The 17,664-nt window shown below is 39.1% G+C and overlaps 1 protein-coding gene across 22 annotated transcripts in view; it reads right to left on the bottom strand.

Moving 5' to 3' along the window:
* ERC1 (ELKS/RAB6-interacting/CAST family member 1) overlaps positions 1-17,664 on the bottom strand; it is a 535,420-nt gene that overhangs the window by 400,246 nt on the left and 117,510 nt on the right. For 12 of the 22 annotated variants that reach the window (XM_055095230.2, XM_055095233.2, XM_055095237.2 and 9 more), the window contains 3 exons: positions 15,481-15,555; positions 9,976-10,131; positions 4,298-4,465 (listed from right to left, as the gene is read on the bottom strand). In XM_055095230.2, coding sequence (XP_054951205.1) covers positions 4,298-4,465; positions 9,976-10,131; positions 15,481-15,555 — 399 coding nt within the window. Of the gene's footprint in view, positions 1-4,297; positions 4,466-8,028; positions 8,113-9,975; positions 10,132-15,480; positions 15,556-17,664 lie in introns of all 22 variants that reach the window. The other 10 variants (XM_055095228.2, XM_055095229.2, XM_055095227.2 and 7 more) reach the window with 1 other exon arrangement.

The following is a 17,664-nucleotide window of genomic DNA, read 5'->3' as shown; positions in this document are numbered from 1 at the left end:
TTTAACCCACTGAATTTAAATTTCCCTCCATGGCTGGACACAGTGGCTCCTGCCTATAATTCTTGTGCTTTGGGGGCTGAGGCAGGAGGACTGCTTGAAGCCAGGAGTTCAAGAACATCCTGGGCAACATAGTGAGACCCTGTCTCTACAAAAAATACAAATTAAAAAATCAGCCAGGAGTGGTGGCCTGCATCTGTAGTCCTAGCTACTCAAGATGCTGAAGTGGGAGGATCACCTGAGCCCAGAAGTTCAAGGTTACAGTGAGCTATGATCAAGGCACTGCACTACAGCCTGAATGACAAAGTGAAACCTTGTCGCAAAAAAAAAAAAAAAATTAATTAATAAAAAAATGTCCCTCCATATTCAGATGAGAACAGAATTAAACACCTAGTCATAAAAACCTTAGGAAGTTGTTATTATCATTATCCTCATTTTATAGATGAGGAAATGGAGGCTTAAAGAAGTAAAGTAACTCCTGAACGGACGCGGTGGCTCACACCTGTAATCCCAGCACTCTGGGTGGCCGAGGAGGGCAGATCACCTGAGGTCGGGAGTTCGAGACCAGCCTGACCAACAGGGAGAAACCCCATCTCTACTAAAAATACAGAATTAGCCAGGTGTGGTGGCACATGCCTATAATCCCAGCTACTCGGGAGGCTGTGGCAGGAGAATCGCTTGAACCCAGGAGGCAGAGGTTGTGGTGAGCCAAGATTGTGCTATTGCACTCCAGCCTGGGCAACAAGAGCAAAACTCCATCTCTCTCTCTCTCACACACACACACACACACACACACACACACACACACACACACACAGAAGAAGTAAAGTAACTCCTCTAAGGTCACACAACTAGTAAAGGTAGAGGGCTGGTTTTCAAGCCTATGTCTGACTCCAAAGACCATGCTTTTAACCACTATATTACTAAATCCAGACCACCTCTGTGAAAGTCATCAGATTAAAAGAGATGGTTACAAAACGGGAGCGATTCCATATATACTGTACCTTGTATAACACCAGAGGGCCTCATTCCATGTACCCTGAATAGGGAAAACAAAAAACAAAAAAACAAAACAAAACAAAAAACAAACAGATCTTTTCACATGTAACTGTTTTCCTTAAAGGATTTTTAAAATTTTTTAAACTCCAGGCTAGGCACAGTGGCTCACGCCTGTAATCCGAGCACTTTGGGAGGCAGAGGCAAGAGGATTGCTTGAGCTCAGAAGTCCTAGACCAGCCTAGGCAACACAGTGAGACTCTGTCTCTGCAAAAAGTTTTAAAAATTAGCCAGGTGTGGTGGCACATGCCTATAAGTCTTGGCTACTCAGGAGGCTGAGGCAGGAGAAGCGTCTGATCCCAGGAGTTCCAGGCTGCAATGGGCTATTAATATAATCATGCCACTGCACTCCAGCTTGGGTGACAGAGTAAGATTCTATCTCTAAAAATAAAAATGAAAGAAAAACTCCATGCTCCATGTTCTTTTTTCATATATACTTATTTAGTAATCTGAGTGTTAGATCTTTTGAAGTCTGGATAGCTGCAGAAAAGAAGATGAAATCAACTAAGAGCAAATTATAGAAACACATGAAAACTTTCAAAGAGCTGGTATAAACTGCCTTTTACTGGGCTCTAACATTGGCAAGTTACATTGGAAAAGGTGACTCTTGTCAAGTGCCACCAGAGTAATTTTTTAAGTAATGCTAATAAATAGACATATTACATTCTTAAAATCATCCCAAATTCCAAAGAAAGTTAGCTTTCATTCTTTTATCTTTTATGATGAGATGGTTCTGTTTGAGCAGTGGCCCTAGTAACTTACAGAAATAATCACTGAGACTCAGCTACTCCTGCAATGGCTAAAAACTAAAAACCATTCATGAATGGCAACAAATACAATCTATTCTCTATGGTACAAGAAACCAATCACAAGCCCATCTGGGTGAGACCTGGCTAATAAGAATATTATTTGAGGGGGGTACAAAGAGAAGCATGGATTGCCAAGGGGGAAAAGTCATTTATTAGACTGTGACAAGCTTTTAAATGTTTGCATTATCGTTAACCAACTGCTTGGTTCTCTGGTTTATACACCTGCCACCTCCATCCAAAGCTATTACAGTAGCAAACTTGGAAGTGTGGCTGACCTCTAGAACACTGGCGCCCTCTTCTGACCCTTTTGCTGTATTGCATGCACTCAAGCTACTGAAGTGAAAAACGATTAATAAAGCTATTACATTTTAAAATAACTTAAAGAGTGTAATTGGATTGTTTGTAACTCAAAGGACACACGATTGAGGGTATGTATACCGCCATTCTCCATAATTTATTTTCACATTGTATGCCTGTATTAAATATCTCACATACCCCATAAATATATATACCTACTATGCACCCACAAAAAAATTTTAAAATAAAGCTATAAATGAATAACTTTGCAGGTAACATTATCTAGATGATTTCATATTTATAATTCCCTGAATAAACCTAAGTTTAGCTTAATAAAAGTAAGAAAATGCAGATCATCTAAATACTATGTTCTCTTAACATCTCAACAGTATATGCATTAGTTGATTTTATTAGAAGAATTATAAAATGATAACAATGACGAATGTACAAAGACTTTACTATGTGCCAGACACTGGCAGTAAATAAACGAGTTTAATTCTAACAACAAACTTATGAGTTAAGCACTACTATTCTCTTCACCTTACAGACGTGAAAAGTGAAGTGTAAGGAAGTTGAATACATTCCCAGGATCACGCGACTCATAGCAAGTGGTAAAGATGGAAGTCCAAACTCAGTAAACATGACTCTAGAGACAAAGCCTTAGCCACTACTGCATCTCATGATTTTATACCCAAATATCTCTGTGAGGTAGAATGGAGCTGACATCATAACAAAATGAAACATAACTAAAATAGAAAAAGTGTAAGTTATAAGAAAAATGACAAACATGTCAGCTAAAATCTCCCATTTTTAACAAAGCCCCAAATTGTACAGATAAAAATATTACATGAAACAGTTTCGGTTCCTTCTTCATTCTTCCTTATTGGAAGATTCTTGTCTTCTAAGACTATGAGGTTTTTATTCTTTCTTTTCCTCCTCATTCCTTTTTTCCACCAAATTATGTTCTTATTTTTCTTTAAAGAAAAAAAGCTAATCTACATCATATGCTTTATGTTTCTTCTATAAAGCAAAACTACTTATCTATTCTTAAATTACCGATTTCACTGCAACCTTTAAAAAATATTTATATTAAGACAGTAAATCCACATGGCATCATCAACTCTTTCTCTTCGATCATTGAAAGTAAGATAGATAAGAATCGATCTGGGATTATTTAGCAAATACACTAAATATCTATCTGAAGTCATATACCTATCTGAAGATGGTCGATACCTAACTGAAGTCATAGCCAATAGTCTAGATCATCTTCCAAGATTTCGAAAAACACTGCCCGGGCATGGTGGCTCATGCCTGTAATCCCAGCACTTTGGGAGGCAGAGGCGGGCGGATCAAGAGGTCAGGAGTTCGAGACCAGCCTGGCCAATATGGTGAAACCCCATCTCCACTAAAAATACAAAAATTAGCCAGGCTTGGTGGCGTGTGCCTATAATCCCAGCTACTCAGGAGGCTGAGGCAGGAGAATCACCTGAACCCAGGAGGCGGAGGTAGTGGTGAGCCAAGATCACGCCAAGCCAAGATCACGCCACTGCACTCCAGCCTGGGCGACAGAGCGAGACGCCATCTCAAAAAAAAAAAATTTTTTTTCTAAAAACACTAACTTTATTTTCAAACAGGATATGAAGACACATTGTCTAATAATCTGTGGTTTAAAATTAGACTATCTAGAACTTTAACAGATTCCAGTTTCCTATATACAGTTATTCATAATATCACGACTTAAAGACACTTAAATGTACTCCAAACACAGTGTAACCAAGCTCATTGTCATTCATGACTAGAAAATTCACCAGGGGTTGAACTGAAGCTTCTAAATCAATGATTTCTCTTTTACAATTATCCTTTTATTTTTAATACTGTTAGAGTATACTTTGAAGTACAGACTTGGCGAAAGTTTAAAGAATTAAAAACATAAACTGCACCTGTTTTAACTTGTTAGATCTAAGAACAACTGAAACAAGACGGTTACATTTTAGCACAGTGACTGATCACGCTGCTGAAGAATTAATCATAACATTACTCATATTTCCCAATTCTAAACATAACAAAAACAGCACAGGTAACGCTTATGAAAAGGTGCCAAGAAACCAACTCCCCACAAATCCCAGAATTCTTTCTACCTCAGTCTGCAGGATGGCAGCCCTCTGCTCCTTAGCAGTCAAGGACTCCTTCAACACTTCAATGTGCTGTTTACTATCTGAGAACTGGTTTGTGAGTGTTTCTAGCTTTGTCTGCAGGGCGAGTAGTTCTGTGTCCTTTCTGGACAGCTCCTGTTTCACCTGGCCAATCTAGAAAAGAAGTAAAACACTTTAAGGAAAAAAGAAATAAAACAAACACCTCTTATCTGGATCTTTCACAGATCTGAGTCACAAAATATGAAACTAAATGCAGCACGAACTGTGTGATAGGTCATATTCATCTTTTTGCATGACATAATCTTGGATCTCCCCCAACCCTGAGCCAAAAAAAAACACAACTTATTCAACCAATAGGGAAATGTCCAGTTTTCATTTATTGTGTCTTCTAAATATTCTTTGAAACCTCTTAGAAAGGGAATGGAGGGAAAGGAAATTCCAGTTCAATTAGATGACTATGAGACAGCAGTAAGCAACTGAACAACACTGTACTGAGGAAACGGTTTTCATTTTTCTAGGTGAGACCTCTTCAGAACACGATGGATCAAATGCAGGATGAGTGTAGATATAACACAAAAGGTTTTAGAAACCTCCTAGTACTATTTAAAATTCAAAATCTGCTGCCGTTGCGCTAATTTTTCACTGTTATCTTTTTCATTCTCAAAAGTTTGCATAAAATTCTTATCTTAAAAAGCCACTTTTAATGTTATACATAACATGGTTTTGTAAAATCCTATAATTTGATGTTATGTGTATTGATTAATTTCTCTCTTAACATTGAAAGTATTTTCTTTCTAACACCTTCTTTACATTCCTGTTTTCTAAGAATTTTTAAAATAGTTTTTTACCCTAAATGTAAGCCATGTAAACAGAAATTACATCTGCTTTTACATTATGTCTACCACCTAACAAGGAACTAAAAAAGATACTAATTATTGGAGGTATACATTTGACAAGTCAGTAATTTCGGTGTCACTGATGAAACAAAAAGTTATCTTTTCATTTTCAAAAACTTGAATGTATCTGAAGTATTGTAATTGTAATAATCTTAGGTATAAGCGATAAAGCTTTTGAGAACAATTTCCCATGAAGAAATAAATTTCACATTAATTAAAATTAGACCTTTGAGGAACACCAAAAATAAATTTCCAATGTAGCCTTCTGTTTCAAAAAAGATTAAGTATTTTTCTCATATGCATAAAATCTCTTCTTAGAGATATAGTTATTCATTCATTCAACAAATATTTCTGTATGCTTATTGTATACAAAGTACCTGACGATACTAAAAACATCAGTGGAAGATAATTTTAAACGGTGGCTATATTCATCCTGCAAAATAGTATGTACCCAAGAGTTAGCACACACTGTAACAACGTGGAGTCTTTTATGATATCCCTTCACCAATAAAAACAACCCATTAACACTATTCCATTCCCTAACACACTGATTGTAACAAAAACACATTTGTTGTATGAATGAATATTTTGGGGGATGTTCAAAGTGTTACCATTTTCTCAGCTAAAGAACTATGACTTAAAGATTATTCAAATTTCCAGCTACCTCTAATCACGTGGTCAAAAATAAATATAAAAATCTGTTTCGTCATCATCTGCATTATTAAGTAAGCTTCAAATAATGCTATATTGACCTTAAAGACTAAGAAAGAAAAGAAAATATTTTAAATGAAAAGCAGGGTTTAGGCCGGGTGCAGTGGCTCACGCCTGTAATCATAGCACTTTAGGAGGCCGAGGCGGGTGGATCACAAGGTCAGGAGATCAAGACCATCCTGGCCAACATAGTGAAACCCATCTCTACTAAAAATACAAAAATCAGCTGGGCATGGTGGCGCATGCCTGTAATCCCAGCTACTCAGGAGGCTGAGGCAGGAGAATCGCTTGAACCAGGGAGTCAGAGGTTGCAGTGAGCCGAGATCTCACCACTGCACTCCAGCCTGGCGACAGAGCAAGACTCTGTCTCAAAAAAATAAAGAAAAAGAAAAAAAGAAAAGCAGAGTTTAGAAGCACAAATTTTCCTTAAAGACTGAGAAGGGAAGAGATTATAAAGGGGAAGCAAATATAATACAAAGCTTAGGAGCACAAGGCTTTGCAGACATTCACATATGAGAACTAAGCTAGCTATGTGTCCCTGAATAATTACTTTCCTAATCAGTTTCCTAATTAGTAATAAGGAGAAATTATATGAATGCCACTGTACTGTTTATGGATTCAATAAAATAAAGCGTGAAATGTGCTTAGCCTGTTGTCTGACTCGATGCGGAAATTACTAATAGTAGCTATTTTAAAAAGGAAGTTATCGATCAACCTTCCCTCCAGCCAATATATGGTTTCCAGAAACCAAATTAGACCCTTTCCACCAAAATGTTTCCCTTTTTAATATATACTATGAAGTGGACCATAAACAGCAAATCTACAAAAGTAGCCCAAGTTTGGTTTTTTAAATGCTGTATTTTTTTATTCCAGTCTTAGCCACAATTAGTTTCAGAAGCAGTTTTTGCTGACACTTTGACAAATGTGTGCACAGCCTAGTATAGGTCAGTAAAGAACCTGTAAGCAGTATGTGGAAGAAGACTGCCTGTATAAAACCAAATCCTGCCTCTTACTAGCTGTGTTTTCCTAGGCACCATTCTGTTACCTCAGTTTCCTCGTCTATAATTTGGAGTTGATAATATGTCTAACTCAGCACCTTATAAAATGTTTATAGTAAGTGTGCAAGTGTTAGCTACTTTATTATTCAGCCATCCCTCGGTATCCATGGGTCCATGGGGGACTGGTTCCAAGACACACCTTGGATACCAAACTTAATGAAGGCTGAAGTCCCTGATATAAAATGATGTAGAATTTGCATATAACCTATGCACATCCTCCAGTATACTTTAAATCACCTCTAGATTACTTGTAATACGTAATACAATGTAAATATTTACAATGTAAATAGTTGTCATACTGTATTGCTTAGGGAATAATGACATGGGAAAAAAGCCTGTACATGTTCAGCACAGACACAACATCCATTTTTTTACCCTGAAAATAAAAAACAGTTGGTTAAACACACAGATGCAAATCCACAGATATGGAGGGCCAACTGTATTTATTTTATTATTATGTTCTGAATTGAAATTTTAAGTTCATTAGAATATTGAACTAGATTTAGATACCTGAAATAAGTCTCTCAGTAATTTCAATTTACTAGATAAATACTTTCTATACATCTGTCCCAAAGAAAGTAACATTTGTGGCAAAATCACTCACTGGAGACTTAAAGATAATGTCTACATAAGGTAAAGCACTTTGCTCAAGAGTTCCAAATTCAAATAAACTCTAGGTGATAGGCCTAGAACAACTGCATATATTCTTGTACCTAGGAAGAAAAGAAGGCCGCCATTCATATAAACCAACAATAAGGGGTTGAGAAAAAAACAGGCTTTGAAATACCATCCACAGAGTGACAAAAGCAACAATAAAGTACCAGGTACAAGGCTTCCAGAACATGTGAAGGCTCACTGCACACAAAGTGACATGTGGGTCAAACTAGTGAACAGGAGTCAGTTAAAGAGCAGAGCAGGCTGGTTAGTGCTAGTAATGGGCAAAGCTGCCAACCATAGAGAATGAAAGGGTAAGCCACCCAGAAGCCATAGAGCCAGCAGGGTCCCACTGTGGGACCACCGCACACAAAGAGGTAAATCTTACGGCAAAGACCTCAGCCTGAAGACCAGCCGCTCTCTTTTTCAGCTCCTCCCATTGAGCCTCTTTCGAACTTAGTTCCTCCTTCAGTTGTTCTACCTGTCACGACATTATTATTCTTTTTCACTTATGTGTCAACTTAGGTCTTCTTCTTGTCTACTTTTGAGGCAGAATGGTAACTGGAAATAACAATAACTTATATAACACAATCAAATCTGTTCCCCTCGTTCCCTCTTCAAAGAGCCATAGGTAGTTTCTCTAAGTTCACAGGTTTTTTCCCCCCACAGAGGACTGGAATGTGCTAATCAACAAATGAAAAACATAAACACAGAGATCATACTGCACTATGTCTTGTTCTCAAATTAGGGTGAAAAATCCAAACTAATAGAAAGTTGGTTATGTGAGGCCAGGCGCAGCAGCTCACACCTATGATTATATCCCAGCACTGTGGGAGGCCAAGGCAGGAGGATCACTTGAGGTCAGGAGTTCGAGACCTGCCTGGCCATCATAGTGAAACCCGTCTCTACTAAAACTACAAAAATTAACTGGGCATGGTGGTGGGTGCCTGTAATCCCAGCTACTCAGCAGACTGAAGCTTGAACCCTGGAGACGGAGGCTGCAGTGAACCGAGATCACGCCACTGCACTCCAGCCTGGTCGACAAAGCATACCTCCGACTCAAAAAAAAGAAAAAAAAAAAAAAGTTGGGTATGTGAGTTTTTAATTTCTAAAACTGAAATGAAAGTAGTAGAAATAATTAATAATAGAGTCTGAAGGTAGCAGAGGAATATTCTGTAGACTTATATGCCAGGTATGGGCACCATGGCAAGAAGCCAGAAACTGGAGGGGAAGTGATGTTATCATTCCTTCACACTACTGGGATGTTTCGGGTTTCATTTCTAAGAACCTGGAGAATACAACTGGGAAATAAAGGGGGAAAACAGTTATTTTCTGGCTTAAACTTTATAATTACAATCATAATGTTTAATTAAACCACAACAAAACTGGTAAATTGATAATTGTGATAAACTAAATCCTCCAACTTGCCTAAATAGTTTAGAGAATCAAACTAAATGACTTTGGATACAAGCAAGGAACATTGTGACTGATGATAAACACAGACTGATAGGTCTTGGTGGTATCTATCTTTGTCATATTACGCCTGAAGTGCACATGGGAAGCAATAAACCTGACAGCAAGTGGATCTTCCCCACAGGATAGGGCAAAGAAAGGGCTTTCCTTTGCAGAACTGTATTTGGAGGGGAAACGTAACTTCATTTCACCCATTTCATTAAAAAGCCTCTTAGGGCTGGGCACAGTGGCTCACGTCTGTAATCCCAGCACTTTGGGAGATTGAAGTGGGTGGATCACCTGAGGTCAGGAGTTCAAGACCAGCCAGGCCAACATGGTGAAACCCCATCTCTACAAAAAATACAAAAAATTAGCCAGGTGTGGTGGTACGCACCTGTAATCCCAGCTACTCGGGAGGCTGAGGCAGGAAAATCACTTGAACATGGAGGCAGAGGCTGCAGTGAGCTGAGATCACACCACTGCACTCCAGCCTGGGTGACAAGAGCAAAACTCCATCTCAAGCCTCTTAGGGTTTTGACTTTTTAAATAATTCACAAGAGGTAAAGAACCTGATGTTTCATATAGTGAGAAAAACTCATCTGGAAGTTTTTCGGAAGTACTAATAGATATGAAAAGTTAAACCATGACAATACATATGTAGCCTCATACAGAGAATTGTCTTTATAAGTAAAAACTTGTAATAACTATCTATGTCAGTAATTCTGACTTTAATTCTGGAGAAGTTTCATTTGAAAGAACTGTGCTAAAAGTATTCTTCCCTGAAACCTGATAAAATAGTGTAAAATACGGCTTTATCATCACCAGAGAAGTAAAAAATATGCATCAATTTTTCAAACCCCTGTTAAGAATCAAAAGTCTCACATGCCATTACCTTATTTTTCATAAATTTAGAATGGCTCCGATACACTTCCATTTGCTTCATTTCTTCTTCCCTTTCCTCAGTACTCAAAGCACCATTCGATTTCAGCATCTGAATTTCCTCTTCCAGGTCTCGAAGCCCACGCTCCATAGAGGAAATTTTTGAATCCTGAAGACAATGGAAGATTTAGTGATTGAAGTATTCACAAAAACCCAGAAAAGCTGAATAACATATTTAAAGAAGTTACATTTAATAAAGATAGACAAATATACAGAAAAAATGCTGTCTGGCAATTGGTGCCTTGCTTCCTTTTTTTGAGACAGAGTCTGTCGCCCAGGCTCTAGTGCAGTGACGCAATCTTAGCTCACTGCAACCTCTGCCTCCGGGTTCAAGCAGTTCTCCTGCCTCAGCCTCCCAAGTAGCTGGGATTACAAGTGTACGCTACCACGCCCAGCTAATTTTTGTATTTTTAGTAGAGACAGGGTTTCGCCATGTTGGCCAGGCTGGTCTCGAACTCCTGACCTCACGTGATACACCTGTCTTGGCCTCCAAAAGTGGTGGGCTTATGGGTGTGAGCCACCATGCCCGGCCAGTGCCTTCCTTCTAAAATACGTCCTTTACAGCCATTTGAGTGGGAGGAGAAGCACTCATATCCACAGTATGATTTTTCTTCTATGGCTGCCTCCAGTTCTGCATCCTTTAAATTAAAGTTGAAAATAATTACTAAATTACTGAAGAAGTAAATGCAACGAAAAACTGGTTAAAATTTCTTTGCATCAGAAATTACAAATTTCTGGTGAAAAAAATTTCCAGTATTAATAGTAAAGCCTTTTCTAGTTCTAGTATTTTATCATTTTACTTGGTGACCCCTAAAAAACATATTATGCCCCAAAGGAGGGGAAAAAAGTAAGAGGGTTTCAAAGATTTACACAGTAACGTGTACAGCTATATGTGCAATAATAAAAATTACATAACATCCCACTGCAGAAAAATGGGGGAATAATTAAGCTGTTATTTATCATGTTAGCAATCCTTATTGTCTGTACTTCATACATTTAAAATAATTCTTAATTTTTTAAAATCACTGTCCTTATAAACCATCATCTCTACCACAAATATCACCTTCCAATAGAACATTATTTCATATTCGATCTCTTGATTTTGTTTGTGGCAGTACCTAGTTTCTCCCCAGGCTACTTTACATGTCATGAATTACAGAAAGACTCCTACATGGAATGAATAGTTTTATGTATCTGTAGCTGCAGGTGCTTACTCACCAAAGAAAGAGAGACCTTAAAGAGCATAAATTAAGTGTAGCTTTATTTCACTTGGAGTTTTAGATAAACCATTCCTTTGGAAGCTATTTTGAAATTAACTCCTTTTCTACTTTACCTCAGTAATTTCTTGATTAAGTCTCCTTAATTCTCAGAGCATAAAGATGAGAGAGATTGAGGCGTTATACCGAGAAAACCACACCTGGCTATTTTCCGGTTCGAGTGAGGGAGGAGGGGATGTACTCCTCTGTCTTGCTCATCACGTGGCCGTTAGAACCATCAAGGAAAACTGTCTTTTATAAATTCATTCAAATTAAACTTAAAAGGTACCTGTTCACAATCCATTGTACTGAATCGATACAATCACAGTCATTCTATACCTAAACCAGGATTTTTATTTACTCATGTGCAATGACTGACCCATAAAAAGTACTACTTCAATTGCACTACCTGAAAATTCACTTTTAAGATTGCTATAAAATTTCTCTGGAAATATCAGAACACAGCCCCTTAAAAAAGACTAAAATACTAGGCATAAGCATATGACTAGCCTACAAATGAAAGAAAGTGAAAGTTAAAGGTAAGCTCTCCTCTGTCATTAGCCTGAGTGGTAATGAAACTGGACCAGCTGAAAGAGGGAAGTGTATCTCCAGCAGCACTGGGGCTCCACTCAAGACAATTTAGTCCCAGGTAAGAAATCCAACTCTGTACATCACATGGCAGCCAGAACCTGTACAGAGCCTCTAGAAAGTCTCTACAAGGCCCTTAAAAATATTATCTATCTTCTCCCCTACCCTAAACACAGACAAAGGCAGCTTTTGACAAATTAGCACCCTCACTACCAAATCATGAGCCATAAAACCTTCTTCCCAAGAAGGGATCATGACTCCAGCTCTGAAAACCAGGAGGCAGGTACTGACTAACCAGACGAAGAACCTACCAAGGAAATCAGGCCAGAAAATCAAGGCCTGATACTCTTGACTAGTTCTAGCACCAACCCAATGGGTACCAATGCTGGGTTTAAGGAGAGTCATTCCAACCAGGTTTCTTATTCCTAGAATGTGTAATATTTAAATAAAAAAAGTCCTTTTCACTTTACTACTCTGTACTTCCCCAGCCCCAGCCCTTCCATCATTAACCAACCAATCCCACTGGACTTACTGAAATCCTCTGCTCTTTGTCAAATTCCCCAAATTCTCAACCTTTTTCCCATCAACTCTCTCCAGTGAAGGCCAATAACACCCCAACACCACAAAGGAGCAGGGGAAAGGGTTGACATTCTCCCAGTTCTTCAAGGCTGTTTCCCTTTATGGAAAGTTCATACTCCTTTTCTCCTACCCTCCCCATTGCTGCCATCCAGGGACTTCTCCATCACTCCTGTCCATTTTTGGAAGTCTTTGGCACCTGGCTTACAATATCCCCTTCAATCACCACTCTTGCCATAATCCAAGGATTGCAATGTCAGAATTCTTTGACGCCCTTAACTGCAATGATCTCATCCTCCAGTCCATTTGGGTGATCCAGTTTATAGGACTGATGGATCCTATCATCATCCAGAACTCTCTTCCCCTGGCCTGTCATACCCTCACTCTGATTATTTCCTGTTCAACCTCACAGAGAATTCCACTTTCCTAACTTTTACATTTTCTCCCAACCTGTCAGTCCACCTGAATTTTACTCTTTCCAGATACAGGGTACAGTCCAGGACCAACCTCCAAACTACTCTGTCATCATCACCCTCAATTCATTTGCATCCCAATCACTCGCTCTGCTTTATCTATCCCAGCAAAACTCTAACCCTAGAGCAGTACAGTCATTCTTCCCTGTTCCTCCACTGGTAAAGGAAAAACAAACAAACAAACAAACAAAAATAGTAGAGAAAGGGGAGGAAGAGAAAGAGAAGAAGAGGGGCAAAGAAGGAAAGGCTGGAATGAGGGAAAATGGTGGGAGAAGGGATAAGAAGAGGAAAGAGAGGAAGAAGAGGCGAAAGAGGAGAGGGCAAAGAAAATTGCATCACCTTCAAGATTACTGGGCTCTTTTACTTCAATCACCTTTCTTCCCTATTTTCCCTAAAGACTACTCTAGATTTTCATAATTCTCTGAAGCTCATTCCACATTCTCAGCAACACAGCTATTTCTGCTGTGATTTCAGCATCACATCCTCTTGACCCCACTGGGCCACCAGAATCTTTCTCCTTCTTAGCAGAATGGCTGAAGGTTCACACAACCTAAAATGCATCCATTGCCACCAAGTAATACTATTACTCGTCCTCATTCTGTCAAAAGGCGGTTAAACAAATCATTTTGTGGACATAGGTACATTCATGTGTTTTATTCTTAGGTGTTAACAGGGGATCAGGAAATAACACAACAAACTTGTGGTGAATGTGGAAAGGGTAAAACCATGCAACTGAACGACTCTAAAGGCCCTTTACAAGATGATTATACTCAAGACTACCAATTAACTACAAAGAACCCAGAATCCACTAATTCGGAATTTGTTTGGTAAATCCTTTCCCCACCGAGAATAAAGATGTATACAATATAAAGTTTTAAGAGGAAATCATCCAAATTAAGACAACAGTTCCCATAACTACTTCAGAAGTATCTATTTACATAAAATTATTTATATACCATTGACTAAATATTCTTGTCATATCAACAAATATTAAATGAAGGCCCACAATGCAAAACACAGTATTGAGCTTTCTAGAGGATATGAAGAAGTAGTTGTGGGGGGAGGTCCCTAACTACATGAACTTTTATGAGAAAGAACAGATTGTGAACAAAAATAACAGCTGCAACAGCTAGTATGGATTGAATGTTTGCTATGCGCTAGGTCCTGTTCAAAGTGTTTTAACTAATTTAAACCTCAAAACGACCCACTGGATGAGTACTATTACTATCACCATTTGTTGATAAAGAAACTGAGGCATAGGTAATTTGCTCCATATCTTACAGTTGGTTAAGTGAAGCGAGATTTTGAATCCAGGGAGTTTAACTTAGAAAGCAAGCTCTTAATCACTATACTGAACAGCCTAAAGATTTCTAAATATTCATTAACTTAAGGCAGAGGTTTTCAAAGGATGGTCTATGGAACTCTCAGGGTACCCTCAACCCTTTCACAAAGTATGCATGATCAAAACTATTTTCACAATAATACCATGATGTCACTTGACTTTTCCACTGTCTGCACTAAAGATATACAGCAATGATGGGCAAAACTGCTAGTGCCTTAGCACAAATCAAGGCAATGGCATCAAACCATACTTGTAGTCATTACATTAATATTTGTCACGTCAAGTACTTGTAGGAAAAAAATGAAAAATAAGAAATAAAATTTTTAAAAGACTACTTCATTTAATACTGCCCTTGAAGAAGCAGTAAAAAGTATTACTTTTAATAAATCTTGGCCAGGTGCGGTGGCTCACGCCTGTAATCCCAGCACTTTGGGAGGCCGAGGCGGGCGGATAACGAGGTCAGGAGATGGAGACCATCCTGGCTAACACGGTGAAACCCCATCTCTACTAAAAATACAAAAAATTAGCTGGGTGTGGTGGCAGGCGCCTGTGGTCCCAGCTACTTGGGAGGCTGAGGCAGGAGAATGGCGTGAACCCGGGAGACGGAGCTTGCAGTGAGCCAAGATCACGCCACTGCACTCCAGCCTAGGCGACAGAGCAGGACTCCATCTCAAAAAATAAAAATAAAAAATAATAAAAAAAAATCTCAACTCTGGAGTACACCTACTTTTAATATTGTGTGTGACAAATGGAATGAAGCTGCGTGCTGAAATACGACGGCTGTCCCTAAGCACAGGACTCGTGTTGCTTTGAGTTGTAAACTGAATTCAGTATTTTCTTCACGGAACACTATTTTTACTTGAAAGAAAACTGACAAGCTATGGTTACCCAGACTTGGTATCTGGCAGACATTTTCTTAAAATGAAGGAAGTGAGTCTGTCATTTTAAGAGAATAAAGGGGTCCTGAGACCAAGACATCTACGAATAGCTGATTTAAAGAAATTCTGTTCAACTCTTTTTGGTCCAATTTGAATTATGGTCTACAAGTAAAAGGAAATAAAACTGAAATTCTTTTAAGATGTCATTTTCATTGATTCTCACTCTTAATCTCCAAATAAGTGAAATACTATTACATGCCATTTCCTAACACTCACACATGGAAGTTTTTGATCACTTAAAAGTATAAGGTAATTCATAAGATTCTTTACTAGATTCTCACTTACCTTCATCTCAATAACAGTTTGCAGAGCTTTTGTTTTGGCAGAATCAGGAGCATTCTCAAACCTTCGATGCATCTCCTGTAGAAAAGAGGCAGAAAGAGATTCAGTGCTCTCCTGTTCACCCTCATTTTCTTCAAAGAGGAGTGCGAGCCGATGTATGCAAAAGATCACTACAGCCTTATGAGACAATGACCCCTTCTGTGTTACCAACCTTTCCCTGTGAATCAGGGAATCCACAGACTGCATTCAGGCTCACTCAACCATGCAGGCATAGGAGGATCCCTATCTCTGAACACCTAGTTATTTAAAATCAGTCACACAGACACGAGCTACCATAACAGCTGAAACTACGATTTCACATCCTCAGGTTGTGTGTCAATCTTCCACATAACTCCGGGAAATATAATCAGAATTCCAAATGATCCAAAATGGGGATTAGAAATGCTCCCTTTTAAAAGGAGAAATAAATACCATCACAATCAGTCTGCATTGCTGACTGCAGCTGTGGAAAGCAATCTGTGTTGACAACATCCTTTCCACGGCATCCACCCCCAGAATAACAACCACCTGGTTACCTACGATGAAGCTCGCTCTCTAGTGGTGCTACAGTTAGGAAGAAAAACATGACACTGTTGAACAAGTTTCCTAAGTAGTTCAGGTTCAGAAAATGTCAGAAAAACATAGCTTTTTTTTTTTTTTTTACCCAAATTTTACTGAGTTCAGGATAGAAAAGGAAGGAAGGGATATCAGAGCCTTCCAGGTTACCAAACCACCTCGGTGATTTTCTTGTCGGACTCTGTGAATGTCTCTAAATAAATAAGTCAGTACTTCCAAGTACCCTGGGGACAGGCTCTTGGGAATCCAGGGAATACAGAGATGAATGCTTTCTGCTGCCTCTCTCCCTACTTCCAGCTTTAACTATCCACCTAGTCATCCCACTTTCATGTCCAACAAACATTTCAGACTCTATATGCTCAAAACTCAACTCCTGACCAAGCGTGATGGCTCACACCTGTAATCCCAGCACTTTGGGAGGCCAAGGCAGGAGGGTCACTTTGGCCCAGGGGTTCGAGACCAGCCTGGGCAACAGGCAAGATGTCATCTCTACTCCTGATGGTGCCCCCAAACCTGCTCCATCCTTCCTGTTACTCAGGCCACAAACCTATGAGTCTTCTTAATGCCTTCCTTTCGCTCTCAAGCCGCAGTCAGGAAATCCAGTTAGCTCTAGCTTCAAAACATACCCAAAATCCAAGCACTTCTTGCCATCTCCACGGCCACCACCTGGAATGAACCACTAAACAAAAATATACCTTTTAATCCATAACAACCTTCTAACTGAGCTCCGCTTCATCTTGCTCCACTACAGTGTTTTCTGAATGGAGCACTGCAAGTGACCCTTGTAAACATAAAGTTGTCCTTGTCAGTCCTCTGCTGAAAACCCTGTCATGGCTCCCCATTCGACTCCAAGCAGAGCCCAAGTCCTCTCGGCAGCCTGCAAAGGCCTCATCTCATCGCCCTTCCCTGGGTCTGCATGCTTTAGCCACCCTGGACTCCTTGCTGCTCCTCAAATATGCTAAGCATGCTCCTGATCCTTAAGCCCTTTGCACAAGCTGCTAGGGGAAGACTTCACTTCCTTCCAGTCTTGGCTCAAATGCCTCTTTTGTGTTAGTATTAGGTTTAGTTGTTGTGATAATGCCATTGTCGCTATGCAAGGGAATGTCCATATATTTTAGAGACGCATATTAAAGTCTGCAGAGGAAAATGACGTCATGCCAGGGATTGGCTTTAAAATCTTTGGTAAAGAAAAGAGGAAAAAGAAAAAAGAATACATGGAGGAAGTGTGGCAAAATTTTCGAAACTGGTGTATCTGAGTGATGAGCATGTGGAGATTCATCATGCAGTTCTTACTGCTTTTGTGTAGGCTTGAAATTTTTCATAACAAAATGAACGTTCAATGTTTTCAGTATAATCTACACCTTATTTTAAAATTTAACACAGCCAAAAAAGAACGCATGTGTCCTTCCCCTTTACTTCGCTCTACTTTTTCCTGTGTATAGCACTTACCCTCTAACATATTTTATGATTTATTATGTTTCCTTATTATTCTCTACGAGAATGTACGCTCCACAAAAGCTAAGATCTTTGTTTCATTCATTCACTGATGGATCCAAAGCACCTACAACAGTA

Source organism: Pan paniscus, chromosome 10 (assembly GCF_029289425.2).
Source record: "Pan paniscus chromosome 10, NHGRI_mPanPan1-v2.0_pri, whole genome shotgun sequence".
Classification (NCBI taxonomy): Eukaryota; Metazoa; Chordata; class Mammalia; order Primates; family Hominidae; genus Pan; species Pan paniscus.
Note: the sequence above shows the minus strand (reverse complement) of the source record. Positions and strands in the feature narration are given on the sequence as shown.